General features: G+C 47.4%; 1 protein-coding gene across 1 annotated transcript in view; it reads left to right on the top strand.

Annotated features, from left to right (window-relative positions):
* The window catches only part of SLC24A3 (solute carrier family 24 member 3), a 464038-nt gene that overhangs the window by 397138 nt on the left and 45931 nt on the right, over positions 1-20969 (top strand). Inside the window, exons 7-8 of the mRNA XM_067707351.1 lie at positions 7241-7315; positions 16812-16837. Coding sequence (XP_067563452.1) covers positions 7241-7315; positions 16812-16837 — 101 coding nt within the window. The remainder of the gene's footprint in view (positions 1-7240; positions 7316-16811; positions 16838-20969) is intronic.

Raw genomic sequence — 20969 nt, forward strand, 5'->3', positions numbered from 1 at the left:
AGTTCACAGCAGTACACAGAAGTACATCATAAGTACAGCTAAATGACTTTTCACAACTGAGCACACCCCAGTCACCAGGACCTGATCAAGAAAGAGAACAGTCCTGGCCTCCAGGAGCCCCTCGTGCCCTTTCAGACTCTACCCCCGGCCCCAGGGGAACACTATTCCAGACTTAAAACAGCACAGTTCATATGCTCTGCTTTAGAACCTTATGTAAATGGGATTGGTTTTTTTTTTTTTTTACTGAAGTGTAGTTGAATTTACAATGTTGTGTTAGCTTCAGGTGTACAGCAAAGTGATTCAGTTGTACATATGTATATATTTATTCTTTTTCAGATTCTTTTCCTTTGTAGGTTATTACAAAATATTGAGTATAGTTCCCTGTGCTATACAGTAGGTTGTATAGTATATATATGCTATTTTATATATAGTAGTGTGTGTATGTTAATCTGAAACTCCTTATTTATCCCTCTCCCGCTTTCCCCTTTGGTAACCATAAGTTTGTTTTCTATGTCTGTGGGTCTGTTTCTGTTTTATAAGTAAGTTCATTTGTATCATCTTTTTAGATTCCACATATGAGCAATATCATATGTTTGTCTTTCTCTGTCTAACTTCACTTTGTATGATAATCTCTAGGTCCATCCATGGTGCTGCAAATGGCATTATTTCATTCCTTTTTTATGGCTGAGTAATACCACTCCTGGGCATATATCTGGAGAAAACTATAATTTGAAAAGATACATGCACCCCAGTGTTCACTGCAGCACTATTTACAATAGCCAAGACATGGAAGCAACCTAAGTGTCCACCGGCAGATGAATGGATAAAGATGTGGTATATATACGAGTTGTATTTTTAGGCTTACAAAACTCTGTGTGTGTGTGTGTGTGTGTGTGTGTGTGTGAGTGTGTGTGTGTCTAGGAATGCTTACTCTTGATTATTGGATTATTATGTAAATCCACGTTTAGGGTTAAAGCAGACACTGCTGGTGCCCCACCCATGACCCTCGCCCTTACCGTTTCAGTTCCCACTGGCCTGACTTCCCCCTGCCAGAACCTGTGTTTCTCTGTCTGAGGGCCCTCCTTGGCCAGGGAATCAATAATACAGGTGCAGCCCTGAAGCAATGACTGGTGGGAGTAGGTGGATAAATACCCCAACTCCCTCTCCCCTTGGATGAGACAGGAGAGAGGCATGTTCTCCAAGGTCCCCCAGAGCGCCCCACCAGGATCGTGCCCCAGTTTCCTGCTGCTGTGACTTGCTTATTACCTTTTCATCACCTGCCTCACTTCCCCCAACAGCGTTTCCTAGAATCACCTCTCAAATAAACCATATGCATTCGAATCCTTGCCTCAGGCTCTGCTTCTGGGTACATCCAAGCTAACACGTCCGCTTACATGAAATTACCCTAAATGCCCTACTTTTATTCAGCAAAATTGTACCTAGTGCTGGTCCCTAGGGTTGGCACAGCAATGCCTGGCAGTGAGTGCAGACCCCGCACCTGGTCCTAGGTGACTAGGCAAAGGGCTCCAGGAGCACAGCTGGTGCAGTCCTCCCCTAAGACGGAACTGACCCCCTTAATTCTGATGTGTGCGAGAACAGTCTGAGCTACCAAGTTTTGAAGGCCTAGCAGGCAACACTTACATCCAACGTGAAAACTCCTGCACCTGCTGTTTTGAATGATTGAGAAGGCACTGCTGCATCCCAGGCACTTCAGGTCATTAGAGCCTCTGTGCTTATTGTTCAGCCTGACCAATGAAGAGCATTCGGGAGATACTGTGTGCCTGCACGGTCCTGATGTGGCCTTGTTTTTATTTAAATGTATCTCCAGTAGCAGCTTGGTTACTTGTCATTTGTCTTCTTTAAGTAAAACTAGAGCTCAGAATGGGTTTTCTTAGAAAAAATAAAATTTAAAATATGACTTCATTTCCTCTTCCTGTTTGCAAAGATTAATAAGAGGACATTAAAGCTTATTATTGCAAAAGCTTATTATTGTCTTTTTACACAACCTATTTTTTAAATTTTATTTATTTTTTTATACAGCAGGTTCTTATTAGTTATCAATTTTATACATATTCGTGTATATAAGTCAATCCCAGTTATCATGACCTATTACTGTCCATTCTCGGCTGTAAATTTCCAGAAAGCAGGAGCCATTTGTATTTCGGTGACTTTTCCCAGGATCTAAGTGTTTTGAAAGTGTACTTGAATAAGGAAAAGACAGTAGCGCCAAGACCTCTCCCTCACCTGCTCTGACCCCTAGCACCACTGGTCACCCTCATACCATGTGGGGGACACCCCAGAGCCCCCATCCCTGCTCCACATCGCATGGCTGTCTTTCCTGAGATAAGAATTGGCTGTAGGAACTGTGTCAGCTCAAAAGCTTGGAACAAAACTCATGTTATGATTTTCAGATCCCTTTTCCATGAAATTTGTGTGAAATAACATTTCTCTGAAACGATAGCAGTTTTATGTTTTATGTCATGTAACCATTATGGTGTTCTGACTGCTTCAATGGCTTTTTAAAAAGGCAAAGTGCTCACAGGTTGAGGGTATTTGTTCCTTTTAAAATGTGTCTGCAATGTCAAATTCCATTCTCCATCAAGAAAAATCATAAATATTAAATCCTATTATATATGCTATCTGTTCATATGTATGTGTGTATATTAGCATATATATCAATAGCTATATATAGATTTGCAATACAAATCCATATGCAGAAAATATATCATTTTATCATGAATAATTAATTTTAACCTCCTGGAAGGAGTGAGAATTCCGGATTATCACTCAACATTTGAATAAAGGAGAAGGTATTTTCCTCTGTTTTGGAAGTGTGGATTGTTTTTTTTTTTTCTTTTCGCCTCATGCCACTCTGAAGCTACATGAAATTATAAGAAGGAAACTGAAGCTGCATATATTCAATAGAAAAAGAGTGAAATGCACTCCAGAAATAGAAAAGAAATAAGATGAAATTCCAGCTGGGAGGGATTCCTAGAGCTATAGGGGAAAACAGAGCCTCTGGCTTTAATTTCTGGAGGAGTCTGCCAGCGGATGGCCTCTCATAATCTGTGCCATCTGTATTATTGATTAATGAGGTCAAGGGCAGCATTACTCACTGTTGGTTCTCTCCCAGGACCCCTGTTCACTTTGCAAAGTGCTCAGGAAGCACTGTCTTCTCATCACCATCTCCCCCGCTCTGGGTTGGGTGACGCCTGCCAACAGATACCAAAGAGCCTCCCTCCCATGTTGATGCAGGGGTGCTGACAGATCCCTCCCTGCCAACGAATGAGTCACATGGTCGCTGGCCTCTTCTCGAGATAAAAGCCCCTTCACCAAGAAGCAAAGAGAGTGGCTTAGAACCAAGCATCAGTGTATCCACATCTGTGGCAAAGTAAAATATTCCATCAGCAAACAATGAACTGCATTGGTGTTTTTTTTTTAAAAAAAAAAAAAAAACACTAGCTAAATGGAGTAGTTTCCCAGTTTTCTAACTGACTCTCTCCCTCCTGGAATATGTCCATACCCTATCTGTATCCCTGTCTATTGTCACTGTGGTCACTCCTTCTGCCTTGATAACTTGCCCTGAGTCTCTTTAGAGCAGTATATTTTTAAATTGAGCTGTGGTAGCTGCTTTTTGGTCTCTCACCTCCAACTCTTCCCTCCTTTGGCTGCCATCTCTAACGCACCTGCCTAATGGCTTAATGTCATGGAGAAAAAAATATCTCCATGGGAGGTGTCACAGATGGGTATCTGCTTTTACCCTGCCTCTGTTTACGCATTGTAGCATAGAGTGTCGGGTCAGGGCCGTGAGACCCAGGCTTCTGGGTTCAGATCCAAGCCCCCACCCCACTGGTAGTCGTATGACCACGGTCAAGGCTTCACCTTGGTCAGGTCCAGATTGCAGGCCAATGAGGGTGACACTGCCCACCTTTTGGGGTTGCTGTAGGATTGAATGAAATAACTCTTCCAGTCCTCTTGTTTGCAGGAAGTGTCAGGTAAATCTTCACTACTGTGGTGAGTGGTGGTCACAGAAAGGGAAGGTAGAGGTGGACATGAGGTCATGGTCACAGCTTTCACTATAGATATTGCAGAATCAACGATGCTTTAATTCCTTCTAGAGTGTGGAGAAAAATTATTCCCTAATTTGCCTCCTTATTTGTCCTCCAGTTCATTGCTTCTATAGAAAAAATTGGTTTTGCATAAATAGACTCACAGACATAGAAAACAAACTTATGGTTACCAAAGGGGAAAGTGAGGGGAGAGATGAGTTAGGAATTTGGGATTAACAGATACACACTACTATATATAAAATAAACAACAAGGACCTGCTTATAACACAGGGAACTATATTCAATACCTTGCAATAACCTGTAATGAAAAAGAATCTGAAAAAGAATATATACGTGTGTGTGTGTGTGTGTGTGTGTGTGTGTGTGTATATATATACCTGAATCACTTTGCTGTACACCTGAAACATTGTAAATCAACTATACTTCAATTTAAAATTTTTTTAATAAATAAATAAATTTTTAAAAAATTGGTTTTGGTAAATGTAGGCTCTGAATCTGGAGCTGAAATTTGGAGATAGTCTGTACATTGAAAACTATTCTATTTATAAAGAGATAAAAATAGATCGCTATCCATGCAGATTTGACATCTAGGCTCAGCGTGAGGTGCATTTCTTGCAGGAGTAAATCTAAGTGGATAACTTGTATTATACTTTCTTATTTTAGTTTTTATTTTCATTAAAGTTATATGCACAACCACTTCCAGAAGGCTTATGAAAGACAGCCACCTTCCCGTCCCACCCTTCAGAAGCAGCTACTTTCCACTAGTTTGGTTGTTCCTGACACTTGCTCAGTGTCTCCAAATAACGTGCTTCTATGGCAGTTACTTGACTTTTCAGTTTCCAGAATGCTCCATGGCTTCACAGTAGTGTGGAAGAGGAAGGTTAAGGTCTCTTTCAGCCCTGCCCACCCCGATTGCCCAGCCCTCTGTCCTCCCCAAACAATTACACCATAAATTTGCTTAGACAGTGGTTTATGCTGTGTTTATTATGACTATGTGACCACTGTTTATAGCTGAGCCAATAATGGGTAATGATTCATCTTCCTTTCCTGCACAACTCTGTGTTTTCCCCATGGTTTAGAACTGTCTTTCTTGTTGTTGTTTGTTTGCTGAGGTATCTATGCTCTGTTCCCAGAGATCTCCAGTCTCCTTTCCGTGGGTTCAAAATCATAAGATTTTCCATCAGTTTTGTCCTTCTGGCATCATTTCGTCTGAGTCTTCTGACCTGCTGCAAAAATTTCATCTTGGATTCTCCTTTTACCAGCATTTTGGAATCTTCCTTCACCACCATCTTGGAAATCTTCTTCACTTATTATGGTAGATTTTTATTGTTTGGTTTAATGGTTTATTGTAACATAATTCTCTGTAACAATTGTTTTACTCTCTGATTTTAGTGGAGCACATCCTCCAGTAGCTTTCTGGGAAAAGATACGTAGGAATTACATTTTTTCTGAGATAACTAAACTTTTATTTTTAGTCTTCTCTCACCCTTAATGAACAATTTGGTTGAGTGTAGAATTCCAGGTTGAAATCATTTTCCTTTCTAATCTTGAAGGCGTTCCTCCATTGTCTTCTAGCTTCCAGTGCTTTGGTTGAGAAATAAAATGTCATTCTGGTTTTGATCCTTTGTATATATTCCTGTTTTTCTCTCTTTGGTAGTTTCTAGGACCATTTTTTGGTCCTGGCCTTTGGAAAATTCACAATGACGTGCATTGGTATGCATCATTTTGTCCTTTGTGCTGGAAAATGCACATCCTTAGCTTCTGGGAATCTTTAATTATTTATTTGATTATTTCCTCTCCTCCTTTTTCTGGAACTTCTCTTCTTTAAATGCCAGGTCTCCTGTTTCCGATAAGGTGAGGGATGTGCAGTCACTGGTCTGCTTGAAGAGAGGGAGGAGGTTTGGGATTGAATTCTTAAACAGTCTCACGGTCATCCCGTTTTCAGGCCACCTTTACCATCACTTCTAGAGCTTGGCCCACTGCCTGCTGAATGACCAATTGTTCTTCTGCTTTCAGCCTCCAAACTTTCGTTGCTCTGATCAGCTCTTCTATTCTCCTTTCCTCCCAGGTTTATGTCTTGTTAAAAAAAAAAAAAAAAAACAGTCCTTTTGCTGTTACCCTGTTATAGTGCAACAAGAAAGAGCAAAGGTACACTGGTATGTGTTCAATCTGCCGTCTTTAATTAAAAGCCCAAGTGATTTTTTAAGAAAATTCAGAATTGATATTTGCCACATGTTTTAAGTCCATTAGCCTAACTATAATAAATTTTAAAATATTCACCACGTTTTATGACCTGATGGAAAATGAACAGTCTAGTCCAATTTGTTCTGTTCCATAGACGGTAAGTGATGGTCACAGGTTCTAAGAGTATACGGTCCAAGGAGAGATGATAAAAGGGTAAAGTTTGTTCTAAAGTGATTCTCGTGGCACAAGTTCTCTTCTTGACAACCCTGTCATCTGTAACTTAGATCTGCAAATACACATCCATATAAGGCAAAATTAGCAACAGAAAATACCTCAGTGTCCCTACAGCAGTGGAAGAATGCGTTAATGAAAAGAAGCTGGCCTCATTATTCATTTATGGTTCTATTTAAGTCATATCTTTCATGTTATTTGAATCCAGAAAGCCCTCTCTGGTTTGACTTTGCCTGATCCTTTCTTCATAGCCGCACACAGCAGTAGGGGAGGGGAGAGGCCAAAGGCGGCCTTGTCCCTGGAATCCCTTTTCCTGTTGTCTTTGGTGCACCGTGTGCCTGTCACTGTCCCAGCTGAGAGGTGGCATTTGCTGTGTCCTTTTCCACTTATGAGGCCAAGGGCAAAGGCAGCTAGAAGTGTCCTGTGGCCCTAGGGTGGCTGACACTTTTCTAGGGAGGTGGGAGGGACTGTGAGTGACAGCCCAGGAAGCAACTCTGACAGGGCACTGGGACTCTCCCAGCCTCCTTTGGGAGCGTCTGCAAAAATGGACCTACTCTGCAGAGCAGAGGAAAAATACCAGCTTTTGCTCCAAAGGAGACTTTGAAGGACTTGCAGAGGAGAAGTGACTCTTCCTCCAGAGCAGATATCTTAACCTGGGCCCCTGCCCCTCTCTCCTCTCCTACTCCAAGGAGCCAGGCTGTCTCCCTCGCACAGTCGATGTCCTGTTTCTCACCTCCTCTCCCCTTTTCCTCCAGGTTGTGGCTCTGTCCTCCTGGTGCCTGCTGAGGGACTCCATTTACTACACGCTGTCCGTGGTCGCGCTCATCGTGGTAAGTGTGTGATGGGCACCTCGCCTGGATCCCTGGCCTCTTATCTCCCAATCATCCTTCTCAGCTTGGGGTGACGTGTGGCTCCTCCAAGTGGAGCAGGTGCGTGGAGGCGGCTACTTTGATCACTCAGAACCCCAGCCTGATGGTCCGGTGCTCAGAGCAGGAGCTGGCTCTGGTCCCCCAGCTCCATGAGCATCCCCTGCTGTTTTCCTACGATTCCCCCGACCCTTTGCACTCACTTTCCTCATGGGCTCCTCTGGAACTCCCTTCAGCATCCCTGGGTGTGGACCTTCCTTCTCCCCCTTACTCTGTGCACTCTCCCAGGACACGCCCTGCCCGTCCCACAGTACCCGTTGCCGTTACCGCCTTCACGCGGACACGCCTACACTGTGTCCCTAGCAGTGGGTAAGCAACTCTCTACTAGACACCTTCATGCCCCAGACCCAATGTGTCTCTACACTTGGGATGATTTCCCCAAGACTGGACCCTCCTCCTTTATTTCAGCCCCCGTTCCTACCCTAGCTACCCAGCCTGGGAATGATATTAAACTGACCTTCCCCCCAACTCCCAACATACGCATTTGGCGTCAGTGTCCTGTGGATTTTCACTTTGTAAAAGTCTCCCCGTGTGTCCCCCGTAGCCTGTTTTCCTTGAGGCTTTTTGCATCTCTGGCCTGCACTGATGAAGCTCATTGCAGATTAATGTAACGAGTAGCATCACAGCTGCCCACCCCCTCCCCCTCTATTCCCCCCTCCCTGGTCAGTCCTCAGAGCTGTCCAAACGGTGTCTCGACAAAGAACACCTGCAAATGCCAGTCCTGTGTTTATATGATCAGCGGCTCTATGTCCTGTGGGGACAAACCCAAATCCCTTAGCTTGGCAAGCCGAGCCGTCTAGGAGAAGGGCAGGAAGTCAGAACAACACACGGGAATCGGGAGACCTGGCTCCTAGTTCGGGTCCCCTTCTCGCTAGCTCTAATGACCTTGGAGAAATCAGTGTCTCCAGGTCTTAGTTTCCTTACGCACAGAACGGAAATAGATCCTCTGAAGGATTTACTTACCTGTTTACAAAGCACTTACCTGTATATTATTTAATTATAAATAATTTAATTATAAATTAGATTTAATTATAAAGCTGTATACAAATAAGTCAAAAGTGATGTTTAATACAAGACTTTCCCCAAGGAATCAGATGGGTCAGTTAAGTCAACAGCTGCTCCAAGTGAAGAGCTTGGGTTTACAACCACAGCACCCTCATTCCAGGGGCGATTGACGATCAGGAGGGTTGAGACCAGCCCCCCAAGGGCAGAAGTGCTCCGACGTACACGTTGGACTGAAAACACAGTGTGTCTGTTGAATTCCCGGTCAGCAGACTTAAGGACACCTATGAGCTCTGTGTTCTTGTACCTGTGGAAGAGGTACTATCACCCCCAGATCTAGAAGCCTCTGTTCACCCAGCCCAGACTGTTCAAACACGCTCTGCAGAATCTTTGTCCTGTGATGCCTGGTCCCATACAGCTCACATGCACTCTGCTCTTCTGCTGTCAGGGTATTTTAGGATGATTTCTGAAAATTACATTTTTCAAGAGACGTGTTAGTGGATGGTGTCAATGAATGCAGTTCTCCATTTTACTGAATTCCAGAAGGAGGTGTCCACCCTCCTAGAGACAAGGTGATGAGCCAGAACAACGCAGTCCAAGACCTCCTGGGAGGGACTTCCCTGGAGGTGCAGTGGTTAAGAGTCCGCCTGCCAATGCAGGGGACACGGGTTTGAGCCGTGTCGAAGATCCCACATGCTGTGGAGCAACTGAGCCCAAGAGCCACAACTACTGAAGTCCATGCGCCTAGAGCCCGTGCTCTGCAACACGAGAAGCCACCGCAGTGAGAAGCCCGCGCACCGCAACAAAGAGTAGCCCCTGCACGCCGCAACTAGAGAGAAAGCCCATACGCAGCAACGAAGACCTGACACAGGCAAAAATAAATAAGTAAATAAACTTATACCAAAGGAAAAAAAAAAAAAAAAACAAGACCCCCCTGGGAGCACGGACTCGGCAGCGTCCACGCCCGTCGGCAGATTTGCCGGTGTCAGTTTCACTGTTTTCACATAGACACCTCCTGGACCTGTGTGAAATAACCTGTCTTCTGTCACATTTATCTGGCCGTGTTCAAGATAGAACAAATGTAATTGTTGCTAATGACGTGTGAAGAAACAAAGCGGTTTTGCATCCTCAGGCTGTGGGCGACGCTCACCCGAGCGGGGTCTTTGGGCAAAGCAGTCACCTGCTGAGGATGAATCAGAGCTGACTCAGCGCTCGCAGGATGCCAGCAGCTCTGTGTTCCCTCCGATGGCAGCAGAGTCAAAAGCAAGTGATTCTTTGCTGTGACCTAGAGATTGGACTGTGTATTTACCGACCTGACGTCAAGGCTAGATTTTTATGATCTTGAGAAAAATTACCTTTCTCCACTGTTAGGAAGTAATGGAAAAGAGAACGTCTGGGTCCTCAGGGTTTGGTCTCGGTTCTTTCTACTTTAAGTGGCGTTCCTCCAAATTCAGCAGCACAGGAAACGCTCAGCATGCCTCCTGGGAACATGCAAACCAGAGATTTTAATTCAGTAGATCCTGGGGTTGGACCCAGGAAGCTTCACTTCAACCAGGATCTTCCCCCGTGATTCTGATGCCAGTGGCACCCACTGCGCTTGGAGAAACTCAACCTCAAATACGGTTGGACACCATTTCCTCAGATGTTCATGTGCTGCAGGCAAGGATCGTCTCGAAAGGGGAAGCATCATGGCAGCTTGGTTGGCTGGATTTCTGAGGGCTGTTCATTCTTGGGGTCATTTTCACATGAGACTTAAAACCAGCCTGAAGAGCAAAACAGCCTAATACCCGAAGAGCAGCGCTTAGCAAAGGAGGTTCGTCCATGTCCACGGATCTCTTCCATGCGCCAGCCCCAGGCTGCTGCTCCACACGCCATATCTTTTTGTCAAGGTTTCCTAGTCTCCTCTTTCTATGTTTTCCCTAATGTCATGGTAACAGCATCACTTTTCTTTGGGTTTCCTTGTATAACACAAAGCTTCTCCATCGGACTCTGCAGTGGGCACTGAAAAGTCCTATATTTAGAACCCTCCTCCTACCCACAAATAATTACCAATAATTATCTGAATAATTTATTTTAACTATTAGGGTTTTTTTTACCCTCTCCCCCTTTTTATGGCTCTGAAATGTTCAGAAGGCAGTCCCCTGAGGTGCCACAATGAAGAGCTAATGCACCCGGAGGGCAAGTCCCGACTAAATGGGACCAGAGGCCACTTCTAAATACATCTGCCCACAGGGAGGAGCCCCGAGGACAGTCCCTCAGGGCTGGGGATCCAAAGAGCTGGAAAGACCACGCCTCCAGGGAGGCTTGGGGCCGCGGGTCCAGGGAGTGCTGATGGGGTCGTTACTACCTGGATTCTGAAACAGCTGACATGGACGCTGCTGCAGAGGCCCAGGCCAAAAAGCAGAAACACAGCACGGGTGTTCTGAAACCAACAGAGCTTCAACCGGTTAACTTAGAGACAAGGGACTCAGTTCACGTCGATATCTGGGATTTACCTGACCTTTGCTCTCTGCTATTTTCTAGTTTGTTTGTTGTTGCTGTTTTTTAAAGAGAGAGCGAAAAAATAAATAGATAAATAGAGAGCGGAAGAAATTAAGAACATGCTCTCATCTAAAGCAGTTCTAATTGCAAAAGCGTACAGCGCCTGTCTCTCAGCGCCCTTCCCCCGCCCCATCAGGCATCCCCCTTTAGCCCAGGTGACATTCTCTACAGTGAAGCATCAGGCCCTGGAGAAGCTTGACATGGCCTAGGAAGCTTGCCCCATGACTTGGGTCTCTTTCTGCAAGAGAAGTGTCGCTGTTTAGGTTCTGAGAGCATCCTGGGTCCTTCGGAGCATGTCCTGTGTGCAGCTACACGATGGGTACTCCGCAGACCCTCATGGACTCTCCCCAAGGACCCACCCCCACCTGACGATGGCAGCTCCAGCCTCCCCATCTTCTTTCTCCAAATTCCAGCAGACCCGACAGACAGTCTCTTTTATTGAAATGTTACTGTAATTTACATAATCATGTAATTTACATAAATGCAAATGATTCATTACATCGTCAATCTAACAGCTGCCCTAAAAGGAATACTTTATTTTTACCCTTCATCTCTGCTTCAAGATGGGGGATTTTGAGCACCAAGAGAAGGGAAAGTTCCAGGGGGTATGGAGCGGCCTCTGAGACAGGTTCCAGATAACAGACAGGCTCACAAATGCAGCTTGGGGGAGGAGGGGCTGCCCACCTGGAGAAGGGCCGGGTGGGCCATTGGCAGTGGGGGGGCCCCTCAGGGCAACCTGAGCACAGGCACAGCAGCCAGGCTCATCCGAGGTGACACGGCCCTCTCACTCAGTGCAGCCCCCCACTCTGATAAAGAGAGACAACTCAGCACTGTCCAATATGATAGCCACCAAGCACGTGAGCCTTTGAGCTCTTTTTTTTTAATTTTTATTTTATATTGGAGTAGAGTTGATTTACAATGTTGTGTTAGTTTCAGGTGTACAGCAAAGTGATTCAGTTGTACATATACGTGTGTCTATTCTTTTTCAAGTTCTTTTCCCATTTAGCCGTTGTACTCTTGAAATGCAACCATTGCAACAAGGAACTGAACCTTATTTCATTCATTTCAACGTATGAGACCACATGTGGCTAGTGCCTATCAGCTTGGAGAGCACAGTGGTAGAGAGCAAATCCTTCCATAGAAAGTATACCTACATTCTCACGGGCACTTTCAACAGGCATAGACTCCACGCTTCCTACGGGACTGAGTACAGTGTTGGGTCTGTCGATGGAGATTTCCTAGTTCAATACTCACCACTGCACAAGCAGCTGTGATAGGAGTCCCATTTTACAGATGGCAACACCAAGACTCCAGAAATCCAGGGATTTGCTCAAGGTGAGCGAGCTGCAACCTCTCAGGCCAACCAGAGCGGGAGGAGAAGATGTACAGCTGCATCAGCCCAGCAAAGAATTCAGGTTTTCCCGCCAACAAAACCTGCCTCGTACAGTCTGGCTTTACCCCACCTACCACGAAGTCCACCTTCACAGGGGCACCCGGAGGAAGCGCTTACTTTACGTTTGGAGACTGAACGTCTGCCTCCCTCTCCTGGAAGTCTTTTATTAAGACGACTCATCTTAAATCTCCTTATCTCGCCCTTTCTGTGAGAGGAAAGTGCCTGACATGTACCCTGCTGACTGTCCTCTGGTACCCGCTGTCCTCCACGGCCTGTTCCCCTCGGGCCCTTCCTCCTTCTCCAGTTTGGAGACCCTGAGGCCCTTCTGCTCACGATTACATCTCAGGGCCCCAGCAAAACGGGAATGACTCTGGCAGCCAGAAGATTCTCACACAGAAGGATGTGAGAGAACATTCAAGTTCCTCAAACAAACCAGGGGGTCCCCTGTTCCCTAATCCCTGCCACAGTGAAGAGGCAGGGCTGCTCTTAAGTGGTGCTGGGGTCAGGGAGGGAGCCGGGGCATCCGAGCATTTGCTCCTAGAGCCGGGAATCGGGTTGGCTGGACGGGATTCCAGGAGACTTGCTCTTTCCCGAGGACAGCAACTTGGACATTTTAGTTCCTCGCCTGTGTTTTTGCGCTGCTGAGCGAACGTAACCTTTTGCTTTAACAACCGTCATCTCCTGTATCCTAAATTGGTCCTCTCATCACTGTTTCTTCTGCTGTGGCCTGCCCTGCAGGTTGATATGGGATGTCCAGCTCTGCTCAAGCTCTGCCTTTAGTTCCTACCCTCCTGTATCCCCAGCACCGTCAGGTCGGCCAGCTGGAGATGCTCATGTCAGAATCACGATTTACCCTGCAATTGGAAACCATATCTGTGCCTCACAGCTGTTTTCCAATGTATTCCATCTGACTCCTCCCCTCAGAGGGAATCGCCGTGGGCTCCGCTAAGCCACCCGCACCCCTGTCCCTGAAGCCGGAGGAATGCAGGACGCCGAGTAGGCACGTCTCCTGAGGGCATCTACGCCGTGGGGGGGAGCAGTTTCCCTTCCCAGCAACGCGGGGAAGATGTTCAAGGTTTCAGCCTCTTGAAAGAGAATGATGGTGTTGATTTTCTCCTTTTACCTTCACTGCTTAAAATTCTGATGGTGCCAGAGATTACTGTACAAGCTACGAGGTCTCAGCTCCAGCACAGCAGCCGCCCAGCGCCATGGTTACCGCTTACAACCAGCCAGCGCAGGGCCGCCGTGCGCTGCGGGGCCAGCCTGGCCTCTCCTCTCCTGCCCACTTGCCTGCGACTACCGGCTGTCTGTTCCTTGCTGTTCCGCCTTGAGTTCCCTGCGTTGCTCGGTCATCCAGGGATTCACCTGCCTGATGGAATCCTGTCTCTCTCGGAAGAATTCTATAGCAGACACCAGCACTGAAAAGCTGGTTTCCATGGTACCCAAACGTTTCGCGGAGGCCTGGAGGAAAAGAGGGTTTTTTCAGATTCACTCCTGTGAGTTCCCATTTAGCTCGTCTGCGAAACACGTGGAAAGCTTAGCGTGAAGCCGGGGGTTGCTCTGGAGGAACCAGATATGGGTCAGAGAGCAGGTCCCTGACCAGCCATGCAGCAAATCTGGGGCCCAGAGATCAGCGCACCCACGCGGGCCCTGGCGGGGGGTGGGGGGGGGTGGGGCAATAGCGGCCTCGCCCCAAACACAACCAGCAGAGCACAGAGAGCTGCTTTCCCAAGGCTCCTCTGCAAAATCCCACTTGGGAAAAGGGTGAGGCACCTCCGACCGCTGCGCTCAGGTCTGGGGACTGCGTGTGGGTGTAACTGAGGGACCCACCCGGCCCCATCTCAGAGCACCGGGCAGGAGCTGCCTCCAGAACGTCACCCCGCCGCGTGATGGCAGTGGGCTGGCCGCAGGCCGCTGCAGGAAGCGGTCTGTCCAGGGGCCCTTGCCCACCTCCCAGGAGATTTCATGGAGCCGCCAAGGGGACTTGGTCCAACTTGATCTCAACATCTCTGCCGGGGCCGGGCCGCTGGGATGCGGGGCCGGGACGTGAGCGCCACCTAGTGGGGACCGGCTGGAACTGGGGGCGCAATTTCTTGTTTCAGGTGGGGCAAGGCGTGTGATTTCAGGTTCTCTTCTACCCTAGTCACCCAGCCAGCAGGGGTGGGGAAGTTGTTTTGTCTTTTACTCACCGAGTGAGCATGAAAATACAGAGGGATGTGCAACACTTGTCTTAGGAGAATCAAATGAAAAAAAATCTGTAAGGAATAAGAAATCCGCTCTAACCATCAACAGCACCAAGTGAGAGTCACCATCTTTGTCATCCTACGTTTTCAGACAGGCCGGTTCCATGCTCTGTCGGCGTGGTCCGGAGATGTGGTCTCCCAGGGGAACAGTCTGTGAACAGTGCGGGTTTCCTTCTGGGTGGGTGACAGTCAGCTGGCGGCCCCCTCCAGGCACCACCAGACTCTGCAGGCAGGTCTCTTTCCTCACCACACACAAGCCTCTTTCCATTCAGGTTTTCTCAAAGGCCTGATTTATAGTCCGTTTTATCAATGTTACTGTTCTCTTTTGGAGGCGCTCATGTTTCCACCCAATCCTCTTGAAGCAGTGGGGTCAAACCCAGACCGTGTTCACTCGTGGGCCACAGGGTAGCTGAGGCCTCAGGGCTCCAGGTGGGCAGGGACCAGCAGCGCTGCCTCTGTCGTTAGGAAGTTTCTGGTTCCCTCCCCCCACCACGTTTGCATCCAGGCATGCCTCACTATTTCTCTGCTATTGTGTTCCCTGTAAATTCTGCTCGCACTTTGGAATCCTTTGTACAATTAAGCCCATTCTGATTTTTTTTTTCGCCTGTCAGTTAGGTGGCACAAAATAAGGCTTCTTCAAGCTGCTTGCGTATTGCGGAGTGTTAGCTGCCCTCCCCAGAGAGGAGCATTAAATTGGTGATCTAATCAACTCTTTACTAGTATCTTGTGCTCTCTTAAGTGGCTCTGAATTGATTGTTCCAGCCTGCTGCCCAAGACTGATATTGAATTAACTTCAATTAATAGAAAACATTTTCCAACTTAAATCACTGCTTCTGTTCCATGATTTCTTGGATTTTTTGAAAGCTAGCAATTATGTAACAGCGGCTGGGAATGCCTTCCTGGGAATGAATTCCACACCATCCAGCCTGGATTGTGGGGCGGTTTCCTTTACTTCTTTATTTCTCTTCCCACTCTGGTCTGACATTTTCATCCAAATGCCGCCCTGTTGGATCCGATAATGACAGATGACAAAGCGGCAAAAACTGATGAAGCCAGTGTCTTTGTCAGTGTCTTGTTGGGAAGAGTGAGTTACAAAGAAAAGGGTGGCTCCTTTCTCCTCATCCTTCTCTATGCTCCTTTGGGGCGATTGGAGGGAGGTCCTCTTGTGCGCCTTTTCAGCTGCACCTGCTGGTCTTTGAGGTTTTCTCTGTGTCTCTCACAACTGGTGGTCGCTGTCATCGCCGGGGACTGAAGCGATGTCCCGTTGTTAGCCGAGTTTACCACCTGGGTGCAGTAATCACCCTCTACACCCAGATGCTTCTGCCTGAGAGTCTCCAGAGAGCCCCTGAACGAAAGTTGCTCAGAGATGATCGCGCTCAAATCAGTCGTGTCCTGTGAGTGTGGGAAGAAACAGCTTCCTACTTGAATGAAATAGAAGGGCATTCATTTGGTTTCAGCACCGTACCATCTGGGCAGATAAGGGTGTCATGGAAAGAACATGAAGTTAGGAGCCAGGGCTGGGTTCTAGGACCAACTCTGCAGCTAATTGGGCGACCCCAGGGAAATTACTCATGTTCTCTGCAGCTCCGTTTCCTGTATAAATCAAAGGGCCAGAATTATACCACTTTTTCCCCCAAAATGAGAAGTGATCTTAGATGCTATGTGGAGTAGGACTTAAACTCAGTCCCGTCGTGTGTTTTCTTCGGCTCCTAACTGATCAGGGAGGGTCTCTGTTTGGCCCTTTGCACTGCTTCTGACCCTCGCTCGTCTCCATAGAAGTGCAGGTGCTATCATAAAAGCTCGAAGGTGCTGTACGATGCGCAGAGACATACAGACAGCTTCCAGGGGGCCCGTAAGTGACTCATGTTTGCAAGCACCCACCAAGCTCCGCATCCCTTCCAGATCTGAAATTCTACAAATAACGAGGTTGGGCATGCTTCCCTCTCGCTCCATCCTCTGACGGAACTTGCAGGAAGGCTGGGATGGCCGGATGCCCACCCGAGTTTGCCAACAAGACCTCCTTCCACGAACACTGACGAGAGACTAAACCAGCACAGAGGGGAGTTTGCCCACAGATGCTTCACACCCCAAACCGGCCCCAGCCCCAATTCCCACCAGCCAGCCACGAGGGCGGATAACATGCAGTTATAAAGCATGTGTGTGCATGTGTATGTGTGTGTGTGTCTGTCTAATCTTCTCTCCTTTTTATTTTTTTTCACAGTTCATTTATGATGAACAAGTTTCCTGGTAAGTACCTCTTTTCCCCTTCCAATTTCCCCTTGCTATGTGGTAGAGACAGTACAGTAAAGAACAAAGTCAGCGTCTAGGAAAGAAAGGGAAATGTCGGGGCAGCTTGGAACAACTAGCGTTTCTCAGGAACCCTCTGTCCATCTCAACAAAGAAATTAAATCAGCTTTCACGGAGCAGAGACCGTTTCCCTTGGGTTGGCCTGGTGGGCTTCCTTTGGGGACCCTGTTATCTTGCTGTCTTTATCATCCAGATTAGACAGTGTAAGGCAACTGTGCCTTTCCACAGTCAGTCATGGGCAAGGCCATGGTTAAAATTTGATGAACCTTTTCCAGTTGGCCAGACCGCGTCGGCATATTCCGAACACCATGTATTCAGTATATCCCAGGAACCAGAGGTGAAGACATGCCAGTGACCTTTAACCCATTAAAGTTCTGCCTAACATTCAAGAAGATCTTAGAGCTCTGAAAAATCAGTGATTTTTTTTTGATAGATTAAAAAAATTGCCCAAATTAAGTATACGGGAACATTTGCATTTGGGTCAATGTCCAAATCACCTTTTTTTGAGGTGGGTTCTGAGCATGTCTGCTGTGTTTGAAATGGAAATAGAAATGGGGTGTGTCATGCATTCTTGTTACATTTTTCAAATATTTGATCTGCGGAAGTAGAGTGATGTGAAAATACACCTACTTCTTCTGAAAGAACATCTCAGAAACAGGTAGTTGTGGTGCTGTAGGTAAACGACTTGCGTGGTATTATTTAGAGCTAAGAACGAGCTAGGAAAAGAAGCACAAACAGCGAGGTCCTACTGTAGAGCACAGGGAACTCTATTCGATATCCTTTAGTAAACCATAATGGAAAAGAATATGAAAATAATAATAAATTATACCTTTAATTAAAAAAAGAATTACAGAGCCCAGCAGTCTTCGTTTTCAGCAAAATGAGTGCTAGCCCTTTGCTGGAGCGACATGTCTGTGTCCTAGGATGTCTCTGTGATTTTCAGAATTTGGGGTGGTGGGGCGCATATCACATGGACCATAAACGTGACACACTATCCAGGGTATTAAGATACTTTTGTCGCCTCTCTCTCCTCTGTCCAAGAGGGCAAGGGGGGAGACAGCTGGGGGAACTTGCTCTAAGACGCATAGGCCCTATACTGACCCATAAAAATAAGAAGGAAGTCTTCTTTGAATAACAGTGATCGGGAAGCTGAAAGGGATCGAGATGCCTGGGAGCAGCACAGGTCAGAGGTCAGAGGCCAGAGGTCAGGAAGAACCTCCTCGTGGGATCCACCTGGACCTGGTGGCCACGTGGAGTGGTGACATTTTCCCCTCATGTCCTTGGGGATTACGTGCAGCACAAGAAGACTTGCAGAAGCGTTCCCATTCAAACTCATGGTGTGGTGGGCACAACCAATGCTCTGCCCCAGCAAACAGTAGGTGCCTAAGTGTTGCTCGGTGTTCCTGCTCTTTGCTAACAGTGCTGCCATAAGGAAAAGCAAGTTATGATCCCAGTTGACCTCAGAAATTTTCCTGCTGCTTTTGTGCAGAAAACCTGAAAAAAGGAGACCCGCGGTGGTTTACCGTCTGTCAGTCTTAGAAGGAGCCCTCTCTCCACATCTCCTCGGCTTTGCTCGTGAAAACCACAGCAGGAGGAAATGAAAGCAGGTTCATGACAAGCCTGTGTCAGTCCTTACCCTCAAGGTGTCCTTTAGGATATTTCAGATGGGAAGGAGCAAGAACTGCAGAGTCTGTATCCTCTCCTTTCCAAAGGCTGACCCTCCTACGATGTCAGAGGAGAGAACCTGGGTTCCTAGGCTACTCCCCGAGCCTGTGCTGAAGGCCGGATTCTGAGGTCATCCGCCCCTCAGCCTGGGCACCCGGGCTCCCACAGGAGGGAGGAGGCGGGAGGGCCACGGATACACGAGTCGCAAATTCCCAAGCGGGTTTTGGTCCAGCCTGGGGTGGGTTGGAATCATAACTCATGCACAGGTGAAACTGCGGGAAGAACTAGGGGACGCTTTCACGGCACTGAATATCATTCTCAGACGGCCGACCTGTTACATAATCATGGTTATTATGTGGATGGGGTGACGGAGACGGTTTTGCACGAGCGAGGCTGAGAAGTTAAAGTCTGCACCACTGACCTATCACTGCTTTGGGATTTCCAGGGATTTCAGCTCCTCACGTGACTGCAAAATATACTGAACTTTAAGATATTTTTTACTGTCCACATCTCTTACTTTCTCACCCAGCCACCCATGAGCATTTATTTTGCTGAAAGAGTGAGTCTAGGAGCTGATTCCTCTGATTTCTGTCCTAAGAGACAGACTCTTCAATCTGTGCAATTAAAGCACAGTAGTATTTCAATAATTCCTTAAACAGTGAATTCCTTTCCTTGTTGTAGGACATTCCAGCATGTTCTAGCAATGTCAAGGCAGGTAACCAATTCACCCCAAATCCTTGAAAGGAAACTAATGTCAGTTGGGCTTATTTTGAAACTAAAGTACTCTTTAGGAGCAAAGGAGCCTTGTCAAATACAAGTACAGAAGGGGAAGGGGTCCCCACCATGCGTGGTTTAGATTCCTTTACCGTTCCTCAAGCAGCATTCCACAGCAAGTCCCATTCAGCCAGGAAGTGGCCACCAGAAGGCTTTCAGTAGCAGGTAGTAGAAAAGCCAGCCACAGTGGATTACAGAAATAGTGGTTTATTTTTCTTACATATCAAGTACCCCAGATGTAGGTAGTACAGTGGCTCTGCATTTCTCTTGACCTTTCCCTCATGACCCCAAGATGGCTGCTGTGGTTCCAGCCATCAAGTTTGGATTGAAGGCAAGAAGGAAGAAGAAGGGGCTATGTCATTTCATTGGACACCTTTCCACCTTATATCTCTTTGGTCACAACTGGGTCTGCTTTGATCAATAAGTGTCCGGGGGGAATAGAATTACAACTTTAGACCAATCATTTATCCCACCCTCCTTGAGATCAAGGGTCCCCATTTACTGCCTCAACATAGTGGGGTTCCATTAGCAGGAAGAGGCAGGAGAATATCCGTCGGCTGCTTTTCCATCAGATTCCTGCCCCAAAAGACATCTGACATAGATAGCATCAGAGAGCCACCTAGTAGGGTATGTGTTCACCCTGCCCAGCAAGACCCCCACTGTTGCCAGAAGGAATTCAGAATGTGTCTTCAGTGAGTCTGACAAGAAAACGAAAGGATGCAGGGTGCTGTTTTTGTCTCTTCTTTGAGTGAGTCGTGACTTTGGGGGAGAAAGGAGAGCCTGGGACACGACCTGGACAGTGTCCATCTGCATGGTGTTGGAGACCGGCTTTCGTGGTTCTGGACCCTGGTTAGGAAGAGGAGACGTGCCCTTTGGGCGAGGGGTGGGGGTGGGGGGGTGACAGGGCGTAGCCCTCCAACACGGAAAAGAACAATCTCTGGCAGGAGAATCCAGGGCCAGTTGTAGGTGGTTCAGTGTGGAAGTTTGTGGGAAGGGAAGAGCACACCCAGATCACACAAGCCCAGGTCCTTGGAGGACAGCGGCGGGCTGTGGCTGGGAGGGGCAGATGGGAAGAGCGTGTGACATCAGGGTCTGCAGTTGGAGTCGCTTCAAGTCCCAAACTGTTCATTCCTGAGCACCTCCTGGCTGCCAGCCTCCGTTCCAGAACTGGACACAGAATGCAAAACCCAATTCTGCCGTGGCCTTGGGGATGTCTGAGACGAGGGGGGAGCAGACACGTCATCACGGTGTCATTTGGAGATACTCATGGCCCCGGGGGCAGGAGGTTGGGGGGCGACACCAAAGAGCAGGAAGCCAAGATTTGATGCTCAAACACGGAATCAGGCCACAAAGCAGAGGGGCCTCAGAGAGCCTCACTTGACGAGGAGGAAGCACTGGGTGGACCCTGAGTCTGGGTGCCAAGAAGGCAAACCTGAAAGGCCAGCAGGAGAGGGAACCCCGCTGCCACAGGCACCCCTGAAATGTGACGGCAGAGACGCTTACTCACATATTGCAATGGAAGGGCTTGCTTTGAGTAAAAAATCAAAAAGAGACAAAGGAGTGAGAGAGTATAAATATACCTGTTCACCAAGTGCTGGACGTAATTCAGCCTCATGGGGATGTCTCTTTGACG

Source organism: Pseudorca crassidens, chromosome 15 (genome assembly GCF_039906515.1).
Source record: "Pseudorca crassidens isolate mPseCra1 chromosome 15, mPseCra1.hap1, whole genome shotgun sequence".
Taxonomy (NCBI): domain Eukaryota; kingdom Metazoa; phylum Chordata; class Mammalia; order Artiodactyla; family Delphinidae; genus Pseudorca; species Pseudorca crassidens.